Here is a 21,542-nt window from a genome sequence, read left to right as displayed (position 1 = left end):
GGGGGCTGCGCCCCGCGGGGGCCGGCGCTGTCGGCAGCCTGAGCTGCGAAGGCGCCTGGAGGTGAAGCGGCGCAAAGTTCAGCGTTAAGTGCCTTAGCGGGGGATTGCAGAGGCGGAGGGGTCGGCTCGGGGGCGCTCACAGAGGCTCTTTGTTGTCCCCCGGCAAGCGCGGAGGGGGGGAGCGGGAGCGGGAGGTGGGCGGAGGAGGGAGGCGAGCTCAGCAACTCGACTTCCCCGTGCCCCGGGAAGAGTCTGTCACCCGCGGTGATTTGCGTGGGGTCGGGGAAATCTCCTCTTGGTGCGCGCTTTGCATACGGGAGGAAAAATCTGGGACCCGGAACGTGGTGGAGGGCGTGGGTGTCCTCCCCTCCTTTCCCCTTCCAGCCCGGATTGCTGCAGGGCTGGCGGTCAGGCTTGTGCTGCCAGCAGCAGGGAGGGGTTCTAGAGCTGGCTGGCACCTTGCGGACGTGAAACGGCGAGCTGGAGCGCGGTTAGCGAACTGAACGCGGAGGCATGTTTTGCTGCCGGCTGTTCTCAAATTATTTGCCTTTTGGGGAAGAGACTTGCTCGGCTGCTTTTCTAAAGGAAGGGAAGGGCCCCGGCTGGTGTTGGAGGGCCGGGAATTTGTGGGGGTTCGCTCGGGCAGAGCGAGGAGCTGCCTTCCCTGGCTTGAGCCTCGGCCTGTCTCTGGCGAGGGAGAGGAGCAGGCGCCCGCAGCCTTCGGGGGGTGCAGGTGGGCAGAGGGCCGAGTTCGGGGCAGGGGGGTGCTGCTGCGTCTTGTGAAAGATGAGCAGATGCGCAGAGGTGTAGTTACGGAAGGGGGCGAGGGCGCCGGGGACGAGCGCTGGAGCCTCTGTTGTGTCCCGGCGGGTTCCCCCCCGGCCCGCCGCCGGGAGCCGCTTCTGCCCCTGCAAGAGGGGGCGCCTGGAGACCGGGCGAGGAAGGGCCCGGTCGCCGCTCGCCCGGGCTGCCATGGGGGGGTTGTGCTGCCGAGGCAGGGCCGGCAGCTCCCCCCGGGTTGGAGGTAGGAGCTGGTTCCCCGGAGGGGAAATAATCTGCCTCTGGTTTTGTTGCCCAGAGCTTCCGTCGCCTGGGAGGGATGTTTCAGCGTGCGGTGCCGAGCTGCAGCGTTCGCTCGCACGTGTTCCTGCTGCCTTTTTCTTTTGTTTCTCCGGCTGCCCTCCGTCGCCCACCCGAGGTGTTTGCTCTGCTCTGCTCCGCTCCCCCTCCCCTGCTCCGGCTGCTTCGGTTCCCTCACATTGGTTATTCCTCCCTTTAAGCTGATTGCGAGGCGGGTTGGCCTCTCTCAGCACGGGGGCCTGTGGGACCGAAGCGTCCCTTGGTTCAGGGAGCGTGTTTGGTTTTTAGGGTTGGGTTTATTGAACCGTCCCCTGGGGACAGCTGGGACCATGGCATCCCTCACCAAGCCGCTGCCTTTTAGCCAGCCATCTGCCCAAAACTGCTGGTCTTGCACCAATCACTTGGATTCCCCCCCCCAAACCTCTTGAATTTGCTTGATTTTTTTCCTGCAAAAAGTTCCTTCTCCCACTGCCAGTTTTTGTGCCAGCAAATCACTTTTCACACCCTGCTGCTGAGCATCCTGCCCCAAAAAGGACCCAAATTTCACCAGAGCACCTGTCTCACTTGTTTCCTCTTGGGGAAATCCCCTGCAGAGCCTCGGTGCACTGAGATCTTCTGCAGATTATGTAGAAGAAATTAGGAGGGAGGCCCAGACCAAGTTGTTAGCTGGATGCCATTTCTGCTATAACTGTCCTTTTGTTTTGGTTCTTTAAGTGAAGAGTTCTGAATGATGGTGTCATGCTTCGTGTTTGACACAGGGTGGACACCCAGGCCCTGCAGGACCAGCATGGCTTTGACTTTTGTTTCTGTGTGGAACTGAGTGGTTTCTGTTATCTGCATGTGCTATGTGAAAGCAAATCCGTCTCTCCTTTTTCCACAGTTTGTTTAGGAAACTGTGGTCTAGAGATAGGTGAGCTGAGAGAAGTTGTGTAAACAAGGTCTAGCTCGCCTAGAGGTTTCATTTCTCTCCCACACAGAGAAGTCCTGCTCAAGATGCACAACACCATGTAGTGAAGATCCACTCACTGCTTTCATGGTTGTCTTAAAGGTTGAGCCAGCTCTGCCCTTTTCCACACACCTCAGTGCCTTGTGCCCACAGATCCTTTGTGTTAGGGATAGAGCCATGAAGAGTCCTCCAGGAATACTCCACAAACACAAGCCCAGAGCTCAGGGGTGACCAACTTTCAGCGCCAGAGCTGCCTGTGACTTTCAGACACGTTGAGAACAAGGCTGGGGTGGCTGCTATGTGGCTGTGGTGCTGTGAGAGTAACTGAATCTGCATCTCAGCCTGTGGGAAGAGTCCAGCTGGAAATATAAATGTCCTCTTACAGTTTTGGTTGATGGTTGTAACTGGGGCTCCCAGCTCACCTAGTCGCACGCTGTGGTCTTTGAAGCCTTTTCCTCATCCTTCCTGATCATGCATGAAACTCTCTGCTGTTTTCAGCTTGGAGATCTCCATCCTGTTGGTGAGTGATACGTAGAATGCTTTCCTAGGTTGTTAATTCTGTATCATCAGTAATAATAATTATACAACACTGAATATTATTAGTACAGCAGTTGTCCGTGTGGGGTACCTGGAGCCAAACCACTATACGGTTATTTTGTCTGATGGGTAACCGAAATGATGCCAGGTTAGTACTTAATGTGTCTGAGTCATAAGCAAGCAAAGCACTTCCATGATGAGGCAGGTGTGAGGCAGGGCATTCTGGAGCTGTGCTTCAGGGAGGACTTGGGTGATGCTTCTGTTTTGATTTGGGCTCTGGTGTTTCCCTTAAATTTTGCCTCTGCCTCTTGCAGCCCCCTCAGGAATTTATTCAGACCACAGTCCTTAGAGTTGCCCCTCCTGGGCGTGGATAGTTTGTGTGAGAAGTGGCTCTCAAAGGGATTGTGTGTTGCACTCGGAGGTCCGGCAGATTGAGGCCCGCAGCCTCTTCTGCTACAACCTCCTTTGAGACTGCTGCAGCACATGCGCTGCATGCTGTAACACGTCTTACCTTTTTGGCAACCTCTGTTTTGCTTTACTTGTACCTACAGATGATCTGTTTCTCATAGAGCAGAAACCTCTCCTTGTCTGCTCAGGGTTGGTATAGCCATGCAGAGGCTATGACCTTTCTCTTCCAAGTAAAACAGATGGGCTAAGCAACAGGGTGATGAACTGGTTAAGCTAGGTAGATGGTCCTTCCACATCTATCCCCTTTGGGACCTCTCTCCAACAGCTTGTCTGTCGTACTAGATTTTCTTCTTAGACTTTGGCCTAAATAGCATTCATGTTTAATTTAAAAAAAGATGAAAAAAATCACTTCTGTTTACCCAGATGCTCCTTTTATCTTATTTTCCCTTGATTCTGTCTGAGTTGCTTCATCTTGGCCTAATGTGCTTTCTTCCAAGTCGCCCATGTTCGATGGCAAAGTCCCTCACTGGCACCACTATAGCTGTTTCTGGAAGCGGGCTCGAATCGTGTCCCATGCGGACATTGATGGCTTCCCTGAGCTCCGGTGGGAAGATCAGGAGAAAATCAAGAAAGCCATTGAAACTGGAGGCCCTGGAGGAGGTAAGCAGAGGTCTCCTGATGTTTGGAGGTTCAGCTGGAACCACGCTCCCTCTTCTCAAGCTGTTATTGTGGTTATTTGATTGCTGTGTCCTTTCAGCAAGTGATGTCGGAAGAACTGTTGTGGCATCTCTGCACTCTAGGGCTAGGACACTGGCAGTGTGATACAACATGTTAAATCAACAAGGGAGAAAGCCAAGTCAGTCAGCAGATGTATTGCCAAGTATTTCTTGTTAACGAGATTGGTGTATTTTGCTTTCAGTTCTTTAATATTAAAATAAATGCTGTTTGTAGTACGTTGTTTTAATGATACTTTCACTGGTTATGTGTGGTTATGGTAGTGTATGGCCATGGTGGCTCTTTGAAATTGTTACACCATGAACACAGTCAAGGGAGCAAGTGAGAAGGATCTAAGTACAGACCAGTCTAAACTCATTGCATCTCTGTGTAAATCAAGGATGCTGGGCAGTTTTAGATTGATGTCTGCCCATTGAAGTGTAGTATACAAAAAATAGAAGCAAACTAGCAGTTGGGAAGAGGAGATCTGCTTTGAGGCAGAGCTATTTGTGACTCCTGTTACAGTCAGTTCTTCAGTAAGATCTCACTTTATGAAAGAAGTAAAAAGGGTCTGCTCTGTGCACCTTTTGAAAATCTTTTAAAATCATTAACTAAGCAATCCTGTATATTTGCTACTTGGCTGTTTAAAGAAGTCTTTCTGTTTTGAAAGTGCTTTTGAGCATGGACTTCTTAACTTGCTCTGTAGTCAAATTCTTGACAGGTGAGTTGCTGGAACACAGAGGCTTATTAATCCAGACGGCTAACAATCTGGGACAAAGAATAAGAAAATAAGAGAATGCCTTTTAAAGCCCAACTTTGTATTTGCTTTGTTCTCCAGGAAAAGGAGGGGAACAGGAAGGAGGTGGCAAGGCTGAGAAGAGCCTAAATGACTTTGCAGCAGAATATGCCAAGTCTAACAGAAGTACTTGCAAAGGCTGTGAACAGAAAATAGAAAAGGTAAAAAGCTTTTCTTAGTTCTCCATCTCTTGTCTTTTCTCCCACCAGAACCACTTTGAACAGTGACTTTTGTAATTGCTTTCTGTCTGTCCTGCATATGGAAAGCACTTGCGAAGCTGCATTTCTGTCTGAGGAGCAGCTGTGTCCTGGGCATCTGACAGTAAAGGCATTCCTCGGGCATTGTAGCCTGGGCTTCAAATCTTCTGACTCTTCCTTTCACTTGGGTCTTGGAGCAGGTTGGAACACTGCTGGCTGTGGCAAGAGAGCCACTGCTAACTATAGCCTTTCCTGCCTGTTGCAGCAGTGCAGAGATGTTGGCCTCTTCTCCCTCCTCAGCCAGACCAGCTCTGTTTGTATGCAGTGTATCCTTATTAACTCCACGAAAGCAGACAAAACCAGTGATGCAGCTAATTAACAATGCAGCCCTGTAGTTGAACATGCCTTGGTGCACTGCTTTTAAAGACAGGTGACAAAATGAATCTGTGAGCCTCTAATCGATATGAATAGACCTGCCAGTTGGGTAAGATTGACAAGGGCCAAAGACCAGTGCTGGTGTGCTTGTATCTGAAAAATAATTTGCAGTAAGATGAGGTGAGATTATATTAGCACTGATGCTTGAGTGGTAGGGACATAAAGTTAATTTATAGAGTTGCCTGCATGAGGTTTGGTCATATGAGTTTTGCTTGTTCAAGCTTATTAGGAGTTGGAGTAGAGACTACAGGATTACCCATTTTGAGTGGCTTTTGAACAGAAAGCCACCTAAAAAGATGGGGGTTTTTTTCAACCTAGAAAGAGTACTGAAGAAAGCAGAGGTGCTGTAGTGAAAGGGCTTGAACAAAAGTTGCAGGCTTTGATAGAGGAGCCGTTGATATTTTAGAGGCCTTTTAGGAAGCACTGTGTTGGTAATGCTAACATCCTGCTCCTTCCAGAATGGCCTAACTATTGCTCTTGTGCTGCTTTAATCTACCTCAGGGCCAGATCCGGATTTCCAAGAAGATGGTGCATCCTGAAAAGCCACAGCTGGGAATGATAGATAACTGGTACCACCCAGACTGCTTTGTGAGCCGCCGAGCAGAGCTGGGCTTCCTCCCCGCCTATGGGGCCACCCAGCTCCTGGGCTTCAGCATCTTGAAAGCTGAAGATAAAGAAACTCTGAAGAAGCAGCTCCCGGCTACCAAGACTGAAGGGTATGTAAGAAATTGCATTGTCTAGAGGAGACATTGCTTGCCTTCAAATACATCCATGATAAATGTTTTGTGACATTGTTGTCTCTGTTAAAAGAATATTGGTCGTAGGAGGATTTGGTCCTTCTGTGACCTTAGACAGATGACAACAAACAAATTCCCTGTCCCTGGGAGCGTACAGTCCTCTTGCCCCCTGTGATTGCCTTGAGAAAATGCAGAGACCAGCAGCTGTGACTTGGAGGACTGATGTAGGGCTTTCAACCATAAAATAATGCATGCTTAATACAAATGGATACTGGATTCTGCACCTCCTTGTGTGATGCTGTTATCAGTAATGGTTTCTCTTCCTTAACCACTTTTTAGAGAATTGATTTGACATCTCTTATCTATGAGCTACTGATCTGTGACAGACACTGAATCTGATAATAGTGTTTATTGGCCCTGTTACACTTGGATGCTTTTGTTTGCGAAGTCTTTTATGGTACGTCTGAAATTTCATTGACTTGCATTGAAATTTCTAGTGGGGGCTTTTGACAGAACTTGTACTGACAGAGAAATGCTTCCAGGTGACTTGCTAGCTTTGGTCAGTCTTTCTCTGTTAATGAAGGCTTTTGTTGTTTTTGAGGTAACTTTGCCTAGAGTCATGCTTCATAAAACAAGCCAGTGTTGCATTGTTCCCATGGAGGAAGGAACATTAGGTGTTTCTGGGTCCTACAGAGAGGAGTGATCTTGTAAAACATCAGCCTTTTCTGTGTACCTTTTAGATGGAATTCAGCTTTACTTTTGCAAGGATTCACCATGAAACTGTCCAGTGAGATTGATGTCACGTTCTGAGAAGCCACAGCCATGTCAAGTCTGTGCAGTTTTTGTCAGTATTGGTCCTCCAGATATGTGGTGGCTAGGTGTGGGGTACTGTTCAGAGCCTTGCGTGTATGTGAAGGTTGTCCTCGGCCATAGGTAACAGAGCAGAGCGTTCATAAACTGATGTGCATGCTGCTAAGAGGCTGCAATTTCCACGCTTTAGTCTTGGTTGGCAAGCAGTTGCTCCAGAAGCATTCAGCAGTGGTCTGGGTGCTGTGGGGAGGGTCCTGCAGTGCCATGGGTGTGGGTGCTCCTGCTGGAGCCTTGTCCGGTTCTGCACTGTTCACCTTGCTTGGCTGAACGACTGGAGGCTGAGACGAGCTGTCTGTATCTGCCCAGCAGCCTGCTGTCTTTTCATACAGGCATTTTACCTCTGTGTGTATTGCAGGATGTAAGCAGTACAGTGTTCTAATGCACTTGCAGCTTTTCAAGTAGTCCTTTGCTTTTTGTGCCAAGGTGCGCATTGTGCTTTGTCCTAGAACAGTGTGTTAGTTTAATAAAGTTATTTGTAGTTTTCTCCCATGTCTTCAGCAAAGCTCTAGAGATTTGACTAAGTGTTTCTCTTGTCTGCCCTGGCTCTGCTTTTCTGGGCTGCTTCTGGGATGCTATGCAAAATATGAAGGCTTTGTGAAGATAGGCCACAGAGTAGTTTGCCAAGTCACTGTGTAAATAAAAGCCTAGAATTGCAGTGGAAAAAAGCTTAGATCGGTGATGTAGGGTAATGTGAACCAAGACCTCATGCCAGAAAAGCAGCAGGATGTCTAATCTTTCCTGCTTTCTAAGCACTGCATGAACAAGCCCCTCAACTGTGAAGGTGCTGGCTGGCTCTTATGCTCCACTACCTTTCGTCTGCTGTTTGGACTGTGTGCTTGAGCCAAGGGTATTAAGGGTCAATTGAAAAAAGAATTGTCTGTCAAACAAACTGAATGAGCGAGAGTGTAAATAAACAGAATGAGTGGAGAGGTGTGGTGCGCTTCCTACCTGGTGATTTTTCTGCCAAGAAAGCACAGAAGTCCTGGAGGAGCTTTAATGAGATGCAGTTACCTCCGATAATTCATCTTGTGCATTCAATCAGATAACATAAATTAACCACAGAAATTACAGCATCTCACAGAAATGATGTTGCAGATCTCCTGTAGGTGAGATTCTCAAATTGATCTTTAAAGATATTTCTCACTGTGCTGTGTCCAAATTATATGTTGACTCAGATGTCTCTGCAATTCAGATGTGACGCATCCAAATTTATGTGGTGCTCCTGCATGTCTAGCCCATACTGTGAGGAGCTCAGATTGGGACTGCTCCGTCAGCCCTTTCTGTAAGGGCGGCAGTATGACGTGTATGCTGCAGATCGGAGAAGTGAGGTGCCGAGCAGGGCTACCAAGAATAGGTTGGAAAATCCCTTCCCTCTAAAGGGCAAAATGGGAAAGTTTCGTGTGAGGATCCTGGCTCCTTTCCTTGGTCAGCTCCGGGTGAGCCATGCTGACCCTCCCCTGGGCTATGGGCTGTCGTCCTCAAGCTCCAGCACTTTGCAGGCCTGGTAAAGGAGAATCTTGTGTCCTTGCCAGCAGCTTCTCTGTGGAAAGAGTGCTCATACACTGATGTAGGAAATGCATTAGCAGCTTGCAAACTCCCTTTGACTGTGCTGCTTCAGTAGCATGTGTTACACCCTCCTGCTCTGAGCTGTATTTTCTGCCTGGCTCGTTTGGGTAGAATTGCTGCCCAGGACAGGAGCAGTGTCATTTTGGAGATGTCATGCAGCACTGGATTAACTGCGGAGGTTGCCTGAGGCACAGGCTAAGTACTCGGGTCAGCAACAATTTGGCAATGCTTTACTGGGAGGAAAAAAGGGGAGTTCTTGTTCCTGCCTGCCTGGGCTGCTTGCTTTATCCAGGGCTACTGTGACTGTCCTTTCCACTCTCTGTTTTCACTGTAGGGAGGGGAACATGAAAAATAGAGTAGATGGTAAGGAATGTCCAGGCTAGAGCGGGACAGTTTGCCTTCCTCTTTATCTTAAAAGTTGGAATAAATCTTGTAGTTGTGTATCCTTCTTGAAGCTGGGAAGTGATTTGTGGTCTCCGGTAAGTACCAGTCCTACTATGCAAGCTGTTGGGCCATACCAGTTGAATGTGGGAAGACTGTCCCTTCCCCAGCAGGAGAAAGGGTGGACACAGTAGCACCAGCTGCTGTTAGCAACACAGTGTTTGGTCCCAGAGATGTAAGATAAAATTAATGTGTGTGTCAGTGAACATGTATTTTGTCAATTGTTTTAAAATTTGCTGTCTTGGGAGATGAGTTCAGCATTGGCATTCCCTTCTCTAAGCTGTGTAAAATGACAATTAGTGTTTGCTTTAATTCTTGGGCATAGCCAGGGACAAAAGTTAGAAGGTGGTAACAGACAGCTTTATGCCCCTCTGCAGTCAGGATGATCCCTCCTGCTCTGTGGCTTATTCAGGTGGCTGGAACAGGTACAGTAATCACCCTGTCCGGCAGAGCAACCTGCTGTCCCCTTGAGGAGAAGCTGCCAAAAGCATGAGTCCCTGCTGAAATTTGGATGCTTTCCCTGGGTAACAGGGCCTCTCAGCAGGGTGATTGCCTTCCAGCGGTTGGTGTGCTGGCTTTCCTCCTTTTGGAGACTGGGAGACAAATTACAGCATAGGTGTGAGCGCTGGCTTGCTGGAGGCAGCGTGACTGTCAGCCTGCCGAGGGAGAGGCACTGCAGGCACACAGCATTTGGGCACCCATCCGAAGTACTTAACTTATTAAGCCATCTGTCTTGGGAAGGTGCAGCGGAGTGCTTTGCACTCAAACGGATACGTTTTTCCAAGATTTTGTATACCTGTGACCCTGTTTAAAACTCACAGAAGTCATTATCCTCATGGCAGGGCTCAGTGGACACTCTGGTCTTACCCCTTGCAGGGGCTACCTCTGGGGAGGAGAGGGGACTTGCTTGGCCTGGGGACTTTTGAAGGTACGTCTCTGTGTGCTGTAACCCGTCCTGCCACACTGGTTCCTGCTTGCCTGATTTAGAAAACAGCATGGAATTTTTCCTCAAGAAATGCAAGCAATTGATGGTAGCACAGTGTGGCTGTTGGCCCCTCTGAGACAATTGTGCCTTCCAGCATAGCCCCAGCTCGACTGATGGGACCTTGCAAGGGGAACAGAAAGATGACCTCTTCTGCAAAACCAGCCCTTTAAAGACTTTCAAAGTGCTTTGAATCATGGTTTGGTCTGAGGTGCTAATGACGGACTAGGGGTGGCCATTGCAAACAAAATGAGAACTTGGCCTATTTTAGAGCCAGGACAGTTAGAAGAACTTGCAGATCTCTCATGCATGTGTCTCTGGGAGAAGAGTACCTTTTGACATCCTTCTGCAGCTTTATAGCTAATAAGCTGTCATACAGGCTTAGTCTTAACAGTAGCAAAGTACTAGAAAGTGAAGTGTTTAAAATTGTAGGAGAGCAATCAAGAATGTCAACTTTATGGCTTAACCATCAGCCACAGCTTATAAAGTTAAGACAGATGCTCTCTTAAAAAACCTGGCTGATGTTTCATAACCATAGCAGCTCTGTCAAAATGAAGTGTGAGATCCAAGCTGCGTTCATGCTCTGCCTCAAAAGTTGCAGGCCCATCCTGCCTTGTGGGACAAAATTTCCCTTTGTTTACTCCTCACAAGGAGAGCACACACTGATTTGATTCATTGATATTGATGTATTTTGAAGCAGGCAGACCAAGGGGATGACAGGAGTCTGGAAACGTAATCTTCCTCTCAGGTCTTCCTCTCGGGTTTCTTGTCATCCCGAAGTCTGCCAAAATCCCCTGATTTTTCACTTGGCTGCTTCTTTCAAGTCTTTCTCAAGCAGTGCTTTCTGTAACTTCTCCCTGCATAGCTCTAAAGGCCCTAGCTAACAATAAGTTTCCTCACACACAACCACACGGTAGTATATCATGAAACTGCTATCAGCCTAGGAGCACTTTGCAAGTAGAAACTTCCTCCTGTCTGATTTCAGAGACTTGACTTAATTCCAGTCTGAAGAAAAACTAGCTGGGAGATCTTAGTTTCCCAGTGTGTTAGCTTATTAAAGTTATCATGTTTTTGGTTCTTTATTTCTATATGGACTATCTAAGCTGAAAAATCAAGATGTTGGTTCAGCTGAAAGACATTATAGTCTTTTAAGCTACATTGCTACACCTCCTCAGATGTGGAGAGGTATGCTTATATTCAGTGATTCTTAGGTATGCCTTTGGTGTAACTAATACAGGTGTAGATGAATATGCCTGAAATGTTGCAGTATTTCATGTGCTCTTCTGTCAGACCATACAGTTAACACTTGGAGCTTTTTCCCAGGGTACCTGACCTGATTGAGGTGGCTTGCATTGCAGAGCCAAGTACATGTCTACAATCTAGCACTGAGGAATTTGAAAAATGGGTTTGACTGCCAAAACTAAGGATATTCAAGCCTCTGCGGGTATCAGCAGTCAGTAAACTGAGCTTTGGTAACTGTTGGACAGGCTTTTAAATAACTTCCTTTCATATGCATGTGTTTTGTTTTTCTCTATTAGGAAGAGGAAAGGAGAAGAGGTAGATGGAAATGTGACTTCGAAAAAGAAACAAAAAAAAGAAAAAGAGAAAGAGTCAAAGCAGGAAAAACAGCTGAAGGTGAGTTTTAGCTGATCGTATCCTAAAAACTCCTTTGTTAGAAGAGTGCAGTATCAGGCACTAACTGAAGAGCTGTGGAACCTAGAAAGAAGCTGTACCTGGTGCCCAGACCAAGCGGAGTTGCAGCACAGCCAGTTCCTCATGTCCTGGCACAGGACATGCCCTGTCACTTAGGCTTTGCTGACAGCAATTCACCCTGCCGATTTCTCCTGAAAGACAGGAAGGAACTTCTCCAGAACTTGTGCTTATTGGATTTAAATAGATTAGGTTAAATGCCTTCTCTCTCAGGGAGGGTGGTTCTGGGGTCCTTCCTGTGTCATCTGGTTCTGGTGGCTGAAGCTCTGAGCCCGAGTGCTGTTGCAGAAATGCTTGGAAACCGATAAATGGCTCATTACAAAAATTAAGCAGAGGTAAAGTGCGGAACTAGATTAATGAGAAATCGTATCTCTTCCACCCTCTGGGGACCTGTGTTCAGTTCTCGGATACAAAGTGTGATAGATCACAGCTCTCTACCTTCCAACTTCTGTGGGAGGAATTCCCAATAGAGCATCAGGAATTTTCTGTTTAATGTTTGGTATAGATACTTCCTAATAAAAAAGAATAATAAGCTGCTTATGCTGCCATTGAAGTTTTAATGAAGCTGTAGAAAAATGGTGTGCCTGCCTTTGAATAAAAGTTTTCTTTTTTGTTGTGTGTCAATACCTCAGTTTTCAACAAAACTTAGCTGAGATGTTATCAAGGCAATTAGTTGGTCAGGGTTAACTTAACTTACTGATTTTTTTTTTTTAAAAAAACATGAAAATTAAACCATTTAACACAGTGAATCAGTTCTTCCAGGCTAGGCTGCATTTTTTTACTGTAGCCAGTGACTAACATCCAGAAAGTATCTGAAATATTTTAGGATGCTTCTTTGCTGTCCAACAGTTTCACCTTTTGTAGAAAAGCCCAAAAGAATGTGCGTGCTCTTCCATGCTACTGCAGGTGACTGATCTGGTAGAAATTCCTCTTATGCTTAAGTGGCTTAGAAGAACATTGCCTGGTCAGCATTTCTGATTTTTGTTTTAATGCAAGGCCCAAATGTAGCCACATCCCTGCTGTTGTCAGTGTCATCTAGTTAGGTGATATTTGTAAAAGCTGCTGAGAGCTTGCTAAGGGTAGAAGTGTGATAGAAACAGGGGTTCCACACTACCTAAAAGCTAGCTGTCTTGTTAGTATTGCTTGTACCTTCTTGTGTGGGATAGTGCTGTAAAGGTTAGTCCATGACCTTTATTCACATGTATGTGGTGGGGAAGCCTTGGGTTTATACAGAATCCATAGGGATGTCCTTCTGCATATAATCTTGATAAGAAAGAGTATTTGCTGAAGCCATGATGTGTTCATGTATTCATACTGAAATCTGAAGCATGTAGCTTTAAAGATCTGTTCTAGGTTTTTTGGGGTAAAATGTGTGACTCCCTTCTGATAAAGCTACTGGTTCTTGGTGCTTTTCATCTCAGTCTGCTTTTAAGATATCATGGGCTTGATAAAACCTTGTCCACATACTGCAGTTTCAGGAATGTTCTTAGGAAGCAATCGATTACAAGTAGCTAAGCTGCTGGGTTTTGTCAACAGGAACAGACAGAGCTGATCTGGGGCATCAAGGATGAGCTGAGGAAGGTCTGCTCCACTAACGACCTGAAAGAGCTGCTGATCGCCAACAAGCAGGAAGTTCCTTCAGGGGAGAATGCCGTGAGTTGGTTTGTAGTTGCTTTGCATGTCTGCTGGGTCCTTTGGTGAAGCTGACCCAAACCAGTATTCTGCAAGGTCCACAAGTCTGAAGCATGTTCCCAATGTAACACTTCAGAAATAAATTCATTGCAAAGCCCAGTCCTTCTGTCCCAGGACTCTCAGGATAGTACTGTTAGCTTGCTTGCGAAGGGCTGTTGGGTGGTGTGTGATGCTGAATTCAGCACCTTTGTCTCAGTGATGTGCCTTTATCCTGATATGCCCAAACTGGTCCATGTGGGGTTTTTTTGTTGCTGGCTCTTCAAGAGCAAGTTAGTTATAGCACTTCACATTGCTTCCCTCAACTGTTAAATTAGCAAAAAGAAGCGAAAGCTGCACAAATCCTTTCCTGATGTCTTTTCTAAAACCAGTCAGTTTTCAGTCTGTGTAACTTGTGAAAGTCTTCTCTCTTTCGGAGCCACGCATCACTTTAAGTATTTGTATTTATTAAGGCTATTTGTAAGGAGTGTGGGCTGGGATGTGGGAAGTGTCTAGACTCAAAATGGTCAAGAAATACTCTCTAGGCAGGAAAATCGGTACTTGTCTGAGCCTACATTCCCACCTACCTACTCGTGTGCTCAGATGCAGTAGCTTGGCTGCTCCTCGGCTGTTCCGGCACGGCTGCCTGGTCAGGTGCTGTGTGGTAGGTATGCTCTCCTGAATGCCGAATCCAGGCAGGAGAGACTGCAAACCATGGGTGTGAGCAGATGCGGTGTGACTGGGCAAACTTTGTGTCATGTCTTTAAGGTGTCATAAATCAATTGGTGCTGGTAAGAGTCTTGATTTATGTGCAGTGTATGCATGACAAGTGCTGGAAACGTCTACGTCTGCGTGCCAGCAGCCTGACAGTTACTTTTTTGTGCAGCCCAGTGTAATGTAGCATGTGGGCTTCCAACCTCCTTCTGCTGTGACCTGTTTTGTATTCTTTGTTGCTTTAGATTTTGGACCGAGTAGCAGATGGGATGGCATTTGGAGCTCTGCTTCCCTGTGAGGAGTGTAAGGGACAGTTTGTGTTCAAGAGTGATGCATATTACTGTTCAGGGGATATTACAGCCTGGACTAAGTGTGTTGCTAAAACGCAGACTCCCAACAGGAAAGACTGGGTGATCCCAAAGGTGGGTGTTTCCTACAAATCTGATGATCTGAAGCTCATTTCTTAACTGATGTTACCTCTCATAAGGAGATTGAATAAGCAGCAGTGTTGGATGCCAGAGAGCAGAGTGTGCTGCAGTGCTGTGACAGTGGGGAAGTCCTGTCACAGCTATGTCCCTCCCGGGGCAGGCAAATAATGCATAACTAAATCATATTTTTTCCAGTAACACTTAAGTTGAAACATGTTACTGATTTGATTTGAAACTCATCATTTACCCTCATCTAGCTTTGTTTTCCCAGTCAGTAAAGTGGTTATTTGCCTGCCTTTGTTTACTGAGACCCAAATGTCTCGGAAATCCTTTCCAAGACCTGCAGTAAATGCCAAAATCTGGCCAGTGCTCAATTTAGCCTTTAAATCTAACAAAAATATTTGTTGGTTTTAAACTCCGCTTGTGCTTCCATCCCACAGGAGTTTCGGGAAATTCCTTACCTGAAAAAATTTAAGTGTAAGAAGCAGGACAGGGTATTCCCTCCAGATGCTGCGACTGTGAATTCTGTGCCTCCTCCCTCTGCATCTGCTCCTTTGACAGAGACAGTGTCTGCACCCAGAGGTAAGCAGCTGGCTGGACATAAGTCAGTGGAGTTCAGGATGGTGTGTAATGCTCTTCCCAGCCAGAAAACATATCACCCTGAACAGGCATGGTGTTCTCCTGCCCCCAGTCAGGCAGAGCTCACCTGGTAAAAAAGCAGCATAGCAGAGTCTCAAGTGCTTCATCTTCTTAGTGTAGGTAAACCCTGATATGGTGGGTTGTCTGGGGACATGGGCTTGAGGTCCTGGTTGTTTTCTAACAAATCATTTTTGGTATTTGTCGATAGCAAGGAAATAGTGTTGCAGTGGATTGGGAACTTAAAGACCTGTGTTGCAAAATGTGTCTCGAGGGAGACAGACCTGCTGTGAAATACCTTCTTGCTTGGTTTCTTGGGGAATATCCAGGGACCTCCATAATGCCAGATATTCCACGTTGCCTTAGATTTTAGGGTAGGAGGTTTTTTTGGTTTTGTTTTTTAAGTCCTCCATCGGGATTTGGCTTTACCATTGACTCCCCTTATGCAAAATAGATGTGCTGTCTACAGCCCACAAATTGGCAAAGGTTGGACTCCAGGAATTCCCTGTAGACTGTTAGAATGAGTTGCATGCTTTGGTGATATAGCCTGTCTACTAAGATCTATGCTGATGTCTGTCTTATTCAGCCTTTTTTAGCCCTAGCCATGGTTTTGGAAGCAGGGAATTATTGTGACTTTGTGAAAAGGGTGGGAGTAATTCTGTCCAGCTAACTTTAACCAGATCATGTTATTTTAGCAATGAAGACCAAGTAACCCAGGTCTTGGTTCCGATTGGCAAGTTGATTCCAGCCCCTGTGTGCCCTGAAAATAAACTCAAAATATTGACCAGAATTAAAGCCAGGTTACTTTGTTTGCCAGCAGCCTAAATCTGAGTTGCAGGGAGAAGAGGAACCAAAACCCTCAGTTGGTCAACCAGAGTTAATAGCATTTATCTTTAGCAGTGCAGATACGCTCTTAGACACTTGCCATGTCCTGGACCCACATGCATTGCAAGGTGTTAACACAGTGATGTGATGGAGCCTCAGATCATTAACAGTTTGCTCCTGACTTGTTACGGGGTTAGCATAATACAACCTTGTACTGTCGATAAGATCAAGAGACTCAACCATACTGTAATGTAGGAACACTGTTGCTTGGGAGACAATCCTCTTTCTCAAGCCCCTCAAAAACAGATTCCTTTTTGAAGAGGCAGGAGCTTTCATGTTACAGTGATTTTTCTCTTATGCTGTCCAGGCATCAAAAGAACAGGGAAGCTTAGCAGAGTCTTCAGTAGCACAATGCTGAAGCAGGCTGATTTAGGGGGGGGGGTGTATTTAAAAAAACAAAAGACAGGCAGGCAAATAATGTGTCTACATATCAATCTTCTGTCTTCCATCCCTTCTGTCTTTTGGTGGGTGCTGAGCTTTGTTGCCTTTCTTAGGTGAAGAGGAGCTTCCTCCCACTTGCTTAGCACAGGGTGAGACCTGTGTCGACCCTTGTCTCCCTGCCAGCTGGGCTGAATGTACAGAGTGTGGGGGATGCTGTCCCTTTGTGCTTGTTATTTGTCTGGCAGGCTCTGTGCCTGTTCTTAACATGCTATGTTATTTATGAACCCTTAGACAAACCTCTGACCAACATGAAGATCTTGGTTCTTGGAAAGCTGTCAAAGAACAAGGAGGAGGTGAAAGGCATTGTGGAGGACCTGGGAGGAAAGATGACAACGACAGCTAACAAGGCCACCCTGTGCATCAGCACACAGAGTGAGCAGCCGTGCCGTGGTTACTAGTAGCACTGGTAACAGCTGAGCAGATTAACGAGGACATATATCCTCAGAGCTGTCTGGGGATCAGTGTTTGGATTAGGGCGAGTATTTTGTGTGTGCACGTGGCTTTCGTGTGCTTTAGAAAAGTAAAGACAGATGTGTGCTATTTGAGTTTTACTTACCTAGCGGGTTGTGCCATAAGACTGTCGGGTCTGCAGCAGCTGGAGCTCAGGGTTATATGCAGACCATGACGGTGTGCAGGCCACCCTTGTTGGGATAACAGGTGCTGGGGCTGTGTCCATGCTGGCCTTGGAGAAGCCATAGAGCTGCCTGTGGGTGCCTGAGGGCAGCTGTTTGCTGGCAACTTAGGATCTACTCTTTCTCCCTGTTGGAATTGAGGTGCAAACTGGCTGCTGAGGTAGGACATCTGCTCCCACCTGCCAGGAGGTCGAAGAGGGACTTGTACAGCCCCAGCTTCGGGAGGGGAAGGGCTGGACCAGCCAGGTAAAACAGGACTCTTCCTGCTCTAGCCCAAGCTGCAGCTTTGAGCCAAAGGGGATTTTGCTCTCCAAAGACCATGGTGGAACTGTGTTTCCACAAAGTGTTAGAGAGCCCTAAATCATGGCCAGAGGGAAGGGTTAAAGTCTGAAACCTCACTGATGTGGCTTTTTTTTCTTCATTTCCCACCCTACCTCTGCAGAGGATGTGGAGAAGATGAGCAAGAAGATGGAAGAAGTGAAGGAGGCCAAAGTCCGTGTGGTCTCAGAGGAGTTTCTTCAGGATGTGAAATCCTCCAGCAAGGACTTCCAGGACCTTGTGTCTCTCCATGCGCTTTCGCCTTGGGGTGCAGAGGTGAAAATGGAGCATGAGGAAATGGCCGTTGATGGGAAATGCAGCAAGCCCCCAAGTATGAAGAGTGCTGGGAAGGTCAAAGAAGAACAAGGTGAAGAACAAAGCAGTTGTTTCTCCACAGGCCTGTTCGGTGCTATTCATGCACAAAGCACACCAGGGTATATTCTATCCTTGCCCTTTCCTTGAGTTCTCTGCCCTTTTTCTCATAATGAATTTAAATAATGAGACATCAGGGCAGAACTAGCTTTAAGTAAACATGAAGCTGTCTCCTGAGCTGGCTCTTGTTTCCCCTAGTCAACTTCTGTGCCAGTTTGGGTCAGTGTTGCAGCTCCAAGATGACAGAGAGTACCGTGACCTTTAGGGGTGTTAGCATGTGGGAATACTGGGGTCCAGTGATGGGTCTTTGTTCTACTTAGTTTAGAACATAACACTCTTTTAACGGAGGAGGAAAAATATTCAATACCAGTGGCATTCCTCGCCAGTGCTATAGAGAGCTTGCATTATTAATGCTGGACAGTGAACAAAACCATTGGATCTTCTCGCCTATCTTAAGAACCTGTTCTTCTCCATGTCCTCCAAGCGTAGGTTTCTGTCATACCATTGCGTGTGTTATTGCCAGACTATCTCACAGCAATAGAATCTCCAGGGGACCTGAATGCCCCCCGCACCCTATGAGGTTTTTAAATCCTGCTTAAACACAATCACAAATGTGACTCCTACCTGCTGTGCCAGTGAAAAAAATTACCTGGCCCACCCCTTGGGGCCAGAAGAGAGGAGATGAATGTGAGGAGAACTTATTTTTCATTTAATTGATGGGGTGGGGGCTGTGAATTGGCTGCTAAAGCCAGGAAAAAAAACCACCATTGAAGTCATTGTGCTCGTTTACTGGGAATCTGATTTGAAGTCTCCTTAGGGTGATAATTATGCAAATTGAGAATTTAAATGTTGATTCAAGTCAGACTGTGTTGCCTGCCTAGGAAAAAATTAACTCTCTCTCCCTGCAGGACCTAGCAAGTCTGAAAAGAAAATGAAGCTAACAGTTAAGGGTGGAGCGGCAGTAGATCCTGATTCTGGTGAGTGATAATAACGGCTTCACCTGCACCACACACAGTCTTCAGGATGCTTGATCATCTGCAAAATGTTTTTCTGTGAAAGGATAAGGGTTCCATAAAAGGAATGTTTAGTTTTAAACCCTTTTTTTTTTTTCTTGCTATCAAAGGAAAGATTTTGATTGATATCCAGAACTGGGTATTCCAGGATTTTCTAGTTCAGCTTTCAGAAGGACCACTTAAACTAAGGCATGCCCCTTGTTCAGCTTCAGGAGCATCTATTAGTGGGGTGATTAAAGACCCAGCCAGCAGAGGCCACAGGTCTGGCATGAGCATCTGCCCCTGTACTCTTTGTGGGGCAGCTGATGCTGCTGTCCAAACTTACAGTGTGCAGACATTGTTCTGAGAATTCATATTTCATCCAAGGCCAACCTTTGTTTTTTCAGTCTGTTTACTAATGTGAACACCTGCAGAGCTGTACCTCTCTTGAGAATTCCTCCAGTCAGTCATGTAGTGTTAAATACTAGATTTTTAGATGTTCCTTTGTCAAAAGTTACATTTTTTTTTTCTCTCTAGATAGAATTGAGCATCACTTCAGTGTATCTAAAGGTGCACGCTCACAACTTATTAAAAAGAATATATGCTTCCAGTAGTTTAGAATGAGCATGTGGTCACTGTTCTTGCGGGATTTCTAAGATTCACACTACTTCCTCAAATGTTTGTGTGAGCGCAAATGTAGGAAGGAGACCTAAAATGGTAATGTCCTCTGTGTTCTAATTTATTACGTCTCTGTAGGTTTGGAAGATTCTGCTCATGTCTTTGAAAAAGGTGGAAAGATTTTCAGTGCAACCCTAGGCCTAGTAGATATTGTGAAAGGAACAAATTCCTATTATAAACTGCAGCTGCTAGAGGATGACAGAGAGAACAGGTGAGTTTAGTTTTCCCTAGAAATACTTGCATTCACTTTTTTCCAGCGTTGGATTTTTGGCATCTGCAAAAGCAAAGTATGAGTAAAATGTCTTTGTGAGGAGATGTGGCTAAGTATATTTAGTTTAAAAAAAAAAAAAAACCACAAAAAAACAACCTCCCCAAAACCACCAAAAAAACCCCGAAGCTACAAAACAACTGAACAGCAAATCACCCGTGAATAGATCTCTGCTCTGTGTGAAGACCTTTCTTTGTGGTGTTGACAAAACTTAAACTGGGAGGTGAGTAAGTTTGCGGAATTGCACCTGATCTCATGTTCATTCCTGCATCCTGGGATGAGTGAGGCATGTACAGTTGATTTCTTTAGGACTGGATTAATTGGCTCACAGTGTTCTGAGGGGCAGTGTTCTGTGACAGCTGCCCTGGAAAATAAACAGAATTGGTGGAGGTTCCTCTGTTCTAACATTAGGACCCCACACTTAGCAATGTTGGGAATCTTTTGCATATTCTCCAACTTACTCATGTCTTCTAATAGCACAGCTCTAACCTTGGGAAACAAAACCAGATTCTGGCTATTCTACTGCAGTGTAGTCCTGGATAGAGTGCCCCAAAGCTTAACAAAATGAACTGAATGCATGGTCAGGGGTCAATCATGTTTTTAGCTTTGCAGTCTCATTAGAAGTATGGCAGAGCTGTCCAGTGGTTGCATTACTGAATAGATAAAGAAATTGAGAGGGTTCTTTAAACTTCCTCCTCCCCTGCCCCAAGCATGTAAGGGATGCACAGAAATCCAGGGGTGCTAATGGCTGTCAGCAACGACCCTGGTTCAGCTCTGGATTTATTGCACTTCACCATGTTCATAATAAGCTTTTGTTGCTGGCTCTTGTATGTGGGGTTTGTAACTGGATCTGTGATTCAGTACACAGAGGGATCTCGGTGCCTACATTTTGTGCCTGACAAATTGGAAAGGTTGATTGATTGTATCCCTATAAATATAATGGCAGCTCACCCAAGGTGATGCCAGTAATACAAACAAATACTGAAATTACTTGATTTCTCTAAAAATCCAAGCTGTAGGACTTTGAGTCACAGGCTCAAAGATGCATGGTGTTTGTTTTTCAAATATATGACTCCAAATAGTCTGAAGATTTGTGTTTGTGAAATATTGACTGAAGAAATATCATCTGTTTCTGCTGTGCGCTAATTTGTCCTCAGGGTTGGAAGTCTTGCATGTTAACACTGAGCATTTTTTTAATTTATTTTTTTTTTTCACACCAGTCCTTGGGCATATGCTCTTTAGTGGCTCTTCTGTTGCTCTCCTGCAGTTGCTGATAGGGAATGTCTTCCATAAAATTAATGGTATGAAAATGGCTGATTCGCATGCAGTCGCATGGTTGTTGAAGGATCAGTTTCATTTGGACTGAGATCTAGAGCCAGAGTATCTTATGTCTGTTCTTTTCTTATGTTTCACTTCTACAGATACTGGGTATTCAGATCTTGGGGTCGCGTGGGCACTGTAATTGGGAGTAACAAGCTAGAGCAGATGCCATCAAAAGAAGATGCTGTTGAACACTTCCTGAATTTGTATGAAGAGAAAACTGGCAATTCTTGGCATTCAAAGAACTTCACTAAATATCCAAAAAAATTCTACCCTCTGGAAATAGATTATGGACAGGTAACTCTGAAATGTCTCTGTACCAGGTGGAGCACTGCTCAACTGCTTTACTATAGCTGTTCTGTTCAGTGCTCACTGTTGGATCGCTTACACTTAACAAACCTGAGGAATGAAGTTCAGGTGCGACTATTGCATCTTCTCTGCTACAGAAATAGAGCTGTAGATCAATGAGTGTCGTGCATTAAAATAGACGTGTTGGGAAACTTAAGTAGTTTTCCTTTATCAAGTCTGAAGTCCCTTTAGTGCTCATTCCTGTTTACTCTGTAATTTTAAGGATGTTAATTGAACTTAATTCAGCAGTCATTTCACATACATCCTGTCTGAAAACACCATTTTCTTTTATTTAAAATAGGTACTTCTCATCTGTGTTCTGCATCCAAAATTCTCCCAAATGGTGAAGCAACTCCTATGCAGCATTCTGCTTAGTGCACACATTGAGCAGGCTGAGAGAAATTATTCACTGCCAGGGAGATC

The 21,542-nt window shown here is 45.8% G+C and overlaps 1 protein-coding gene across 1 annotated transcript in view; it reads left to right on the top strand.

Moving 5' to 3' along the window:
- The first annotated feature begins 2,486 nt into the window (after window positions 1-2,486).
- PARP1 (poly(ADP-ribose) polymerase 1) overlaps window positions 2,487-21,542 on the top strand; it is a 31,751-nt gene continuing 12,695 nt past the window's right edge. The window contains exons 1-13 of the mRNA XM_026845113.1: window positions 2,487-2,546; window positions 3,469-3,631; window positions 4,524-4,642; window positions 5,615-5,829; window positions 11,248-11,344; window positions 12,956-13,072; window positions 14,047-14,223; window positions 14,670-14,811; window positions 16,423-16,563; window positions 17,266-17,508; window positions 18,422-18,490; window positions 19,262-19,394; window positions 20,873-21,068. Coding sequence (XP_026700914.1) covers window positions 2,502-2,546; window positions 3,469-3,631; window positions 4,524-4,642; window positions 5,615-5,829; window positions 11,248-11,344; window positions 12,956-13,072; window positions 14,047-14,223; window positions 14,670-14,811; window positions 16,423-16,563; window positions 17,266-17,508; window positions 18,422-18,490; window positions 19,262-19,394; window positions 20,873-21,068 — 1,857 coding nt within the window. The 5' untranslated portion in view covers window positions 2,487-2,501. The remainder of the gene's footprint in view (window positions 2,547-3,468; window positions 3,632-4,523; window positions 4,643-5,614; window positions 5,830-11,247; window positions 11,345-12,955; window positions 13,073-14,046; window positions 14,224-14,669; window positions 14,812-16,422; window positions 16,564-17,265; window positions 17,509-18,421; window positions 18,491-19,261; window positions 19,395-20,872; window positions 21,069-21,542) is intronic.

This window comes from Athene cunicularia (genome assembly GCF_003259725.1).
Source record: "Athene cunicularia isolate RWA chromosome 3 unlocalized genomic scaffold, athCun1 chr3_part1, whole genome shotgun sequence".
Taxonomy (NCBI): domain Eukaryota; kingdom Metazoa; phylum Chordata; class Aves; order Strigiformes; family Strigidae; genus Athene; species Athene cunicularia.
Note: the sequence above shows the minus strand (reverse complement) of the source record. Positions and strands in the feature narration are given on the sequence as shown.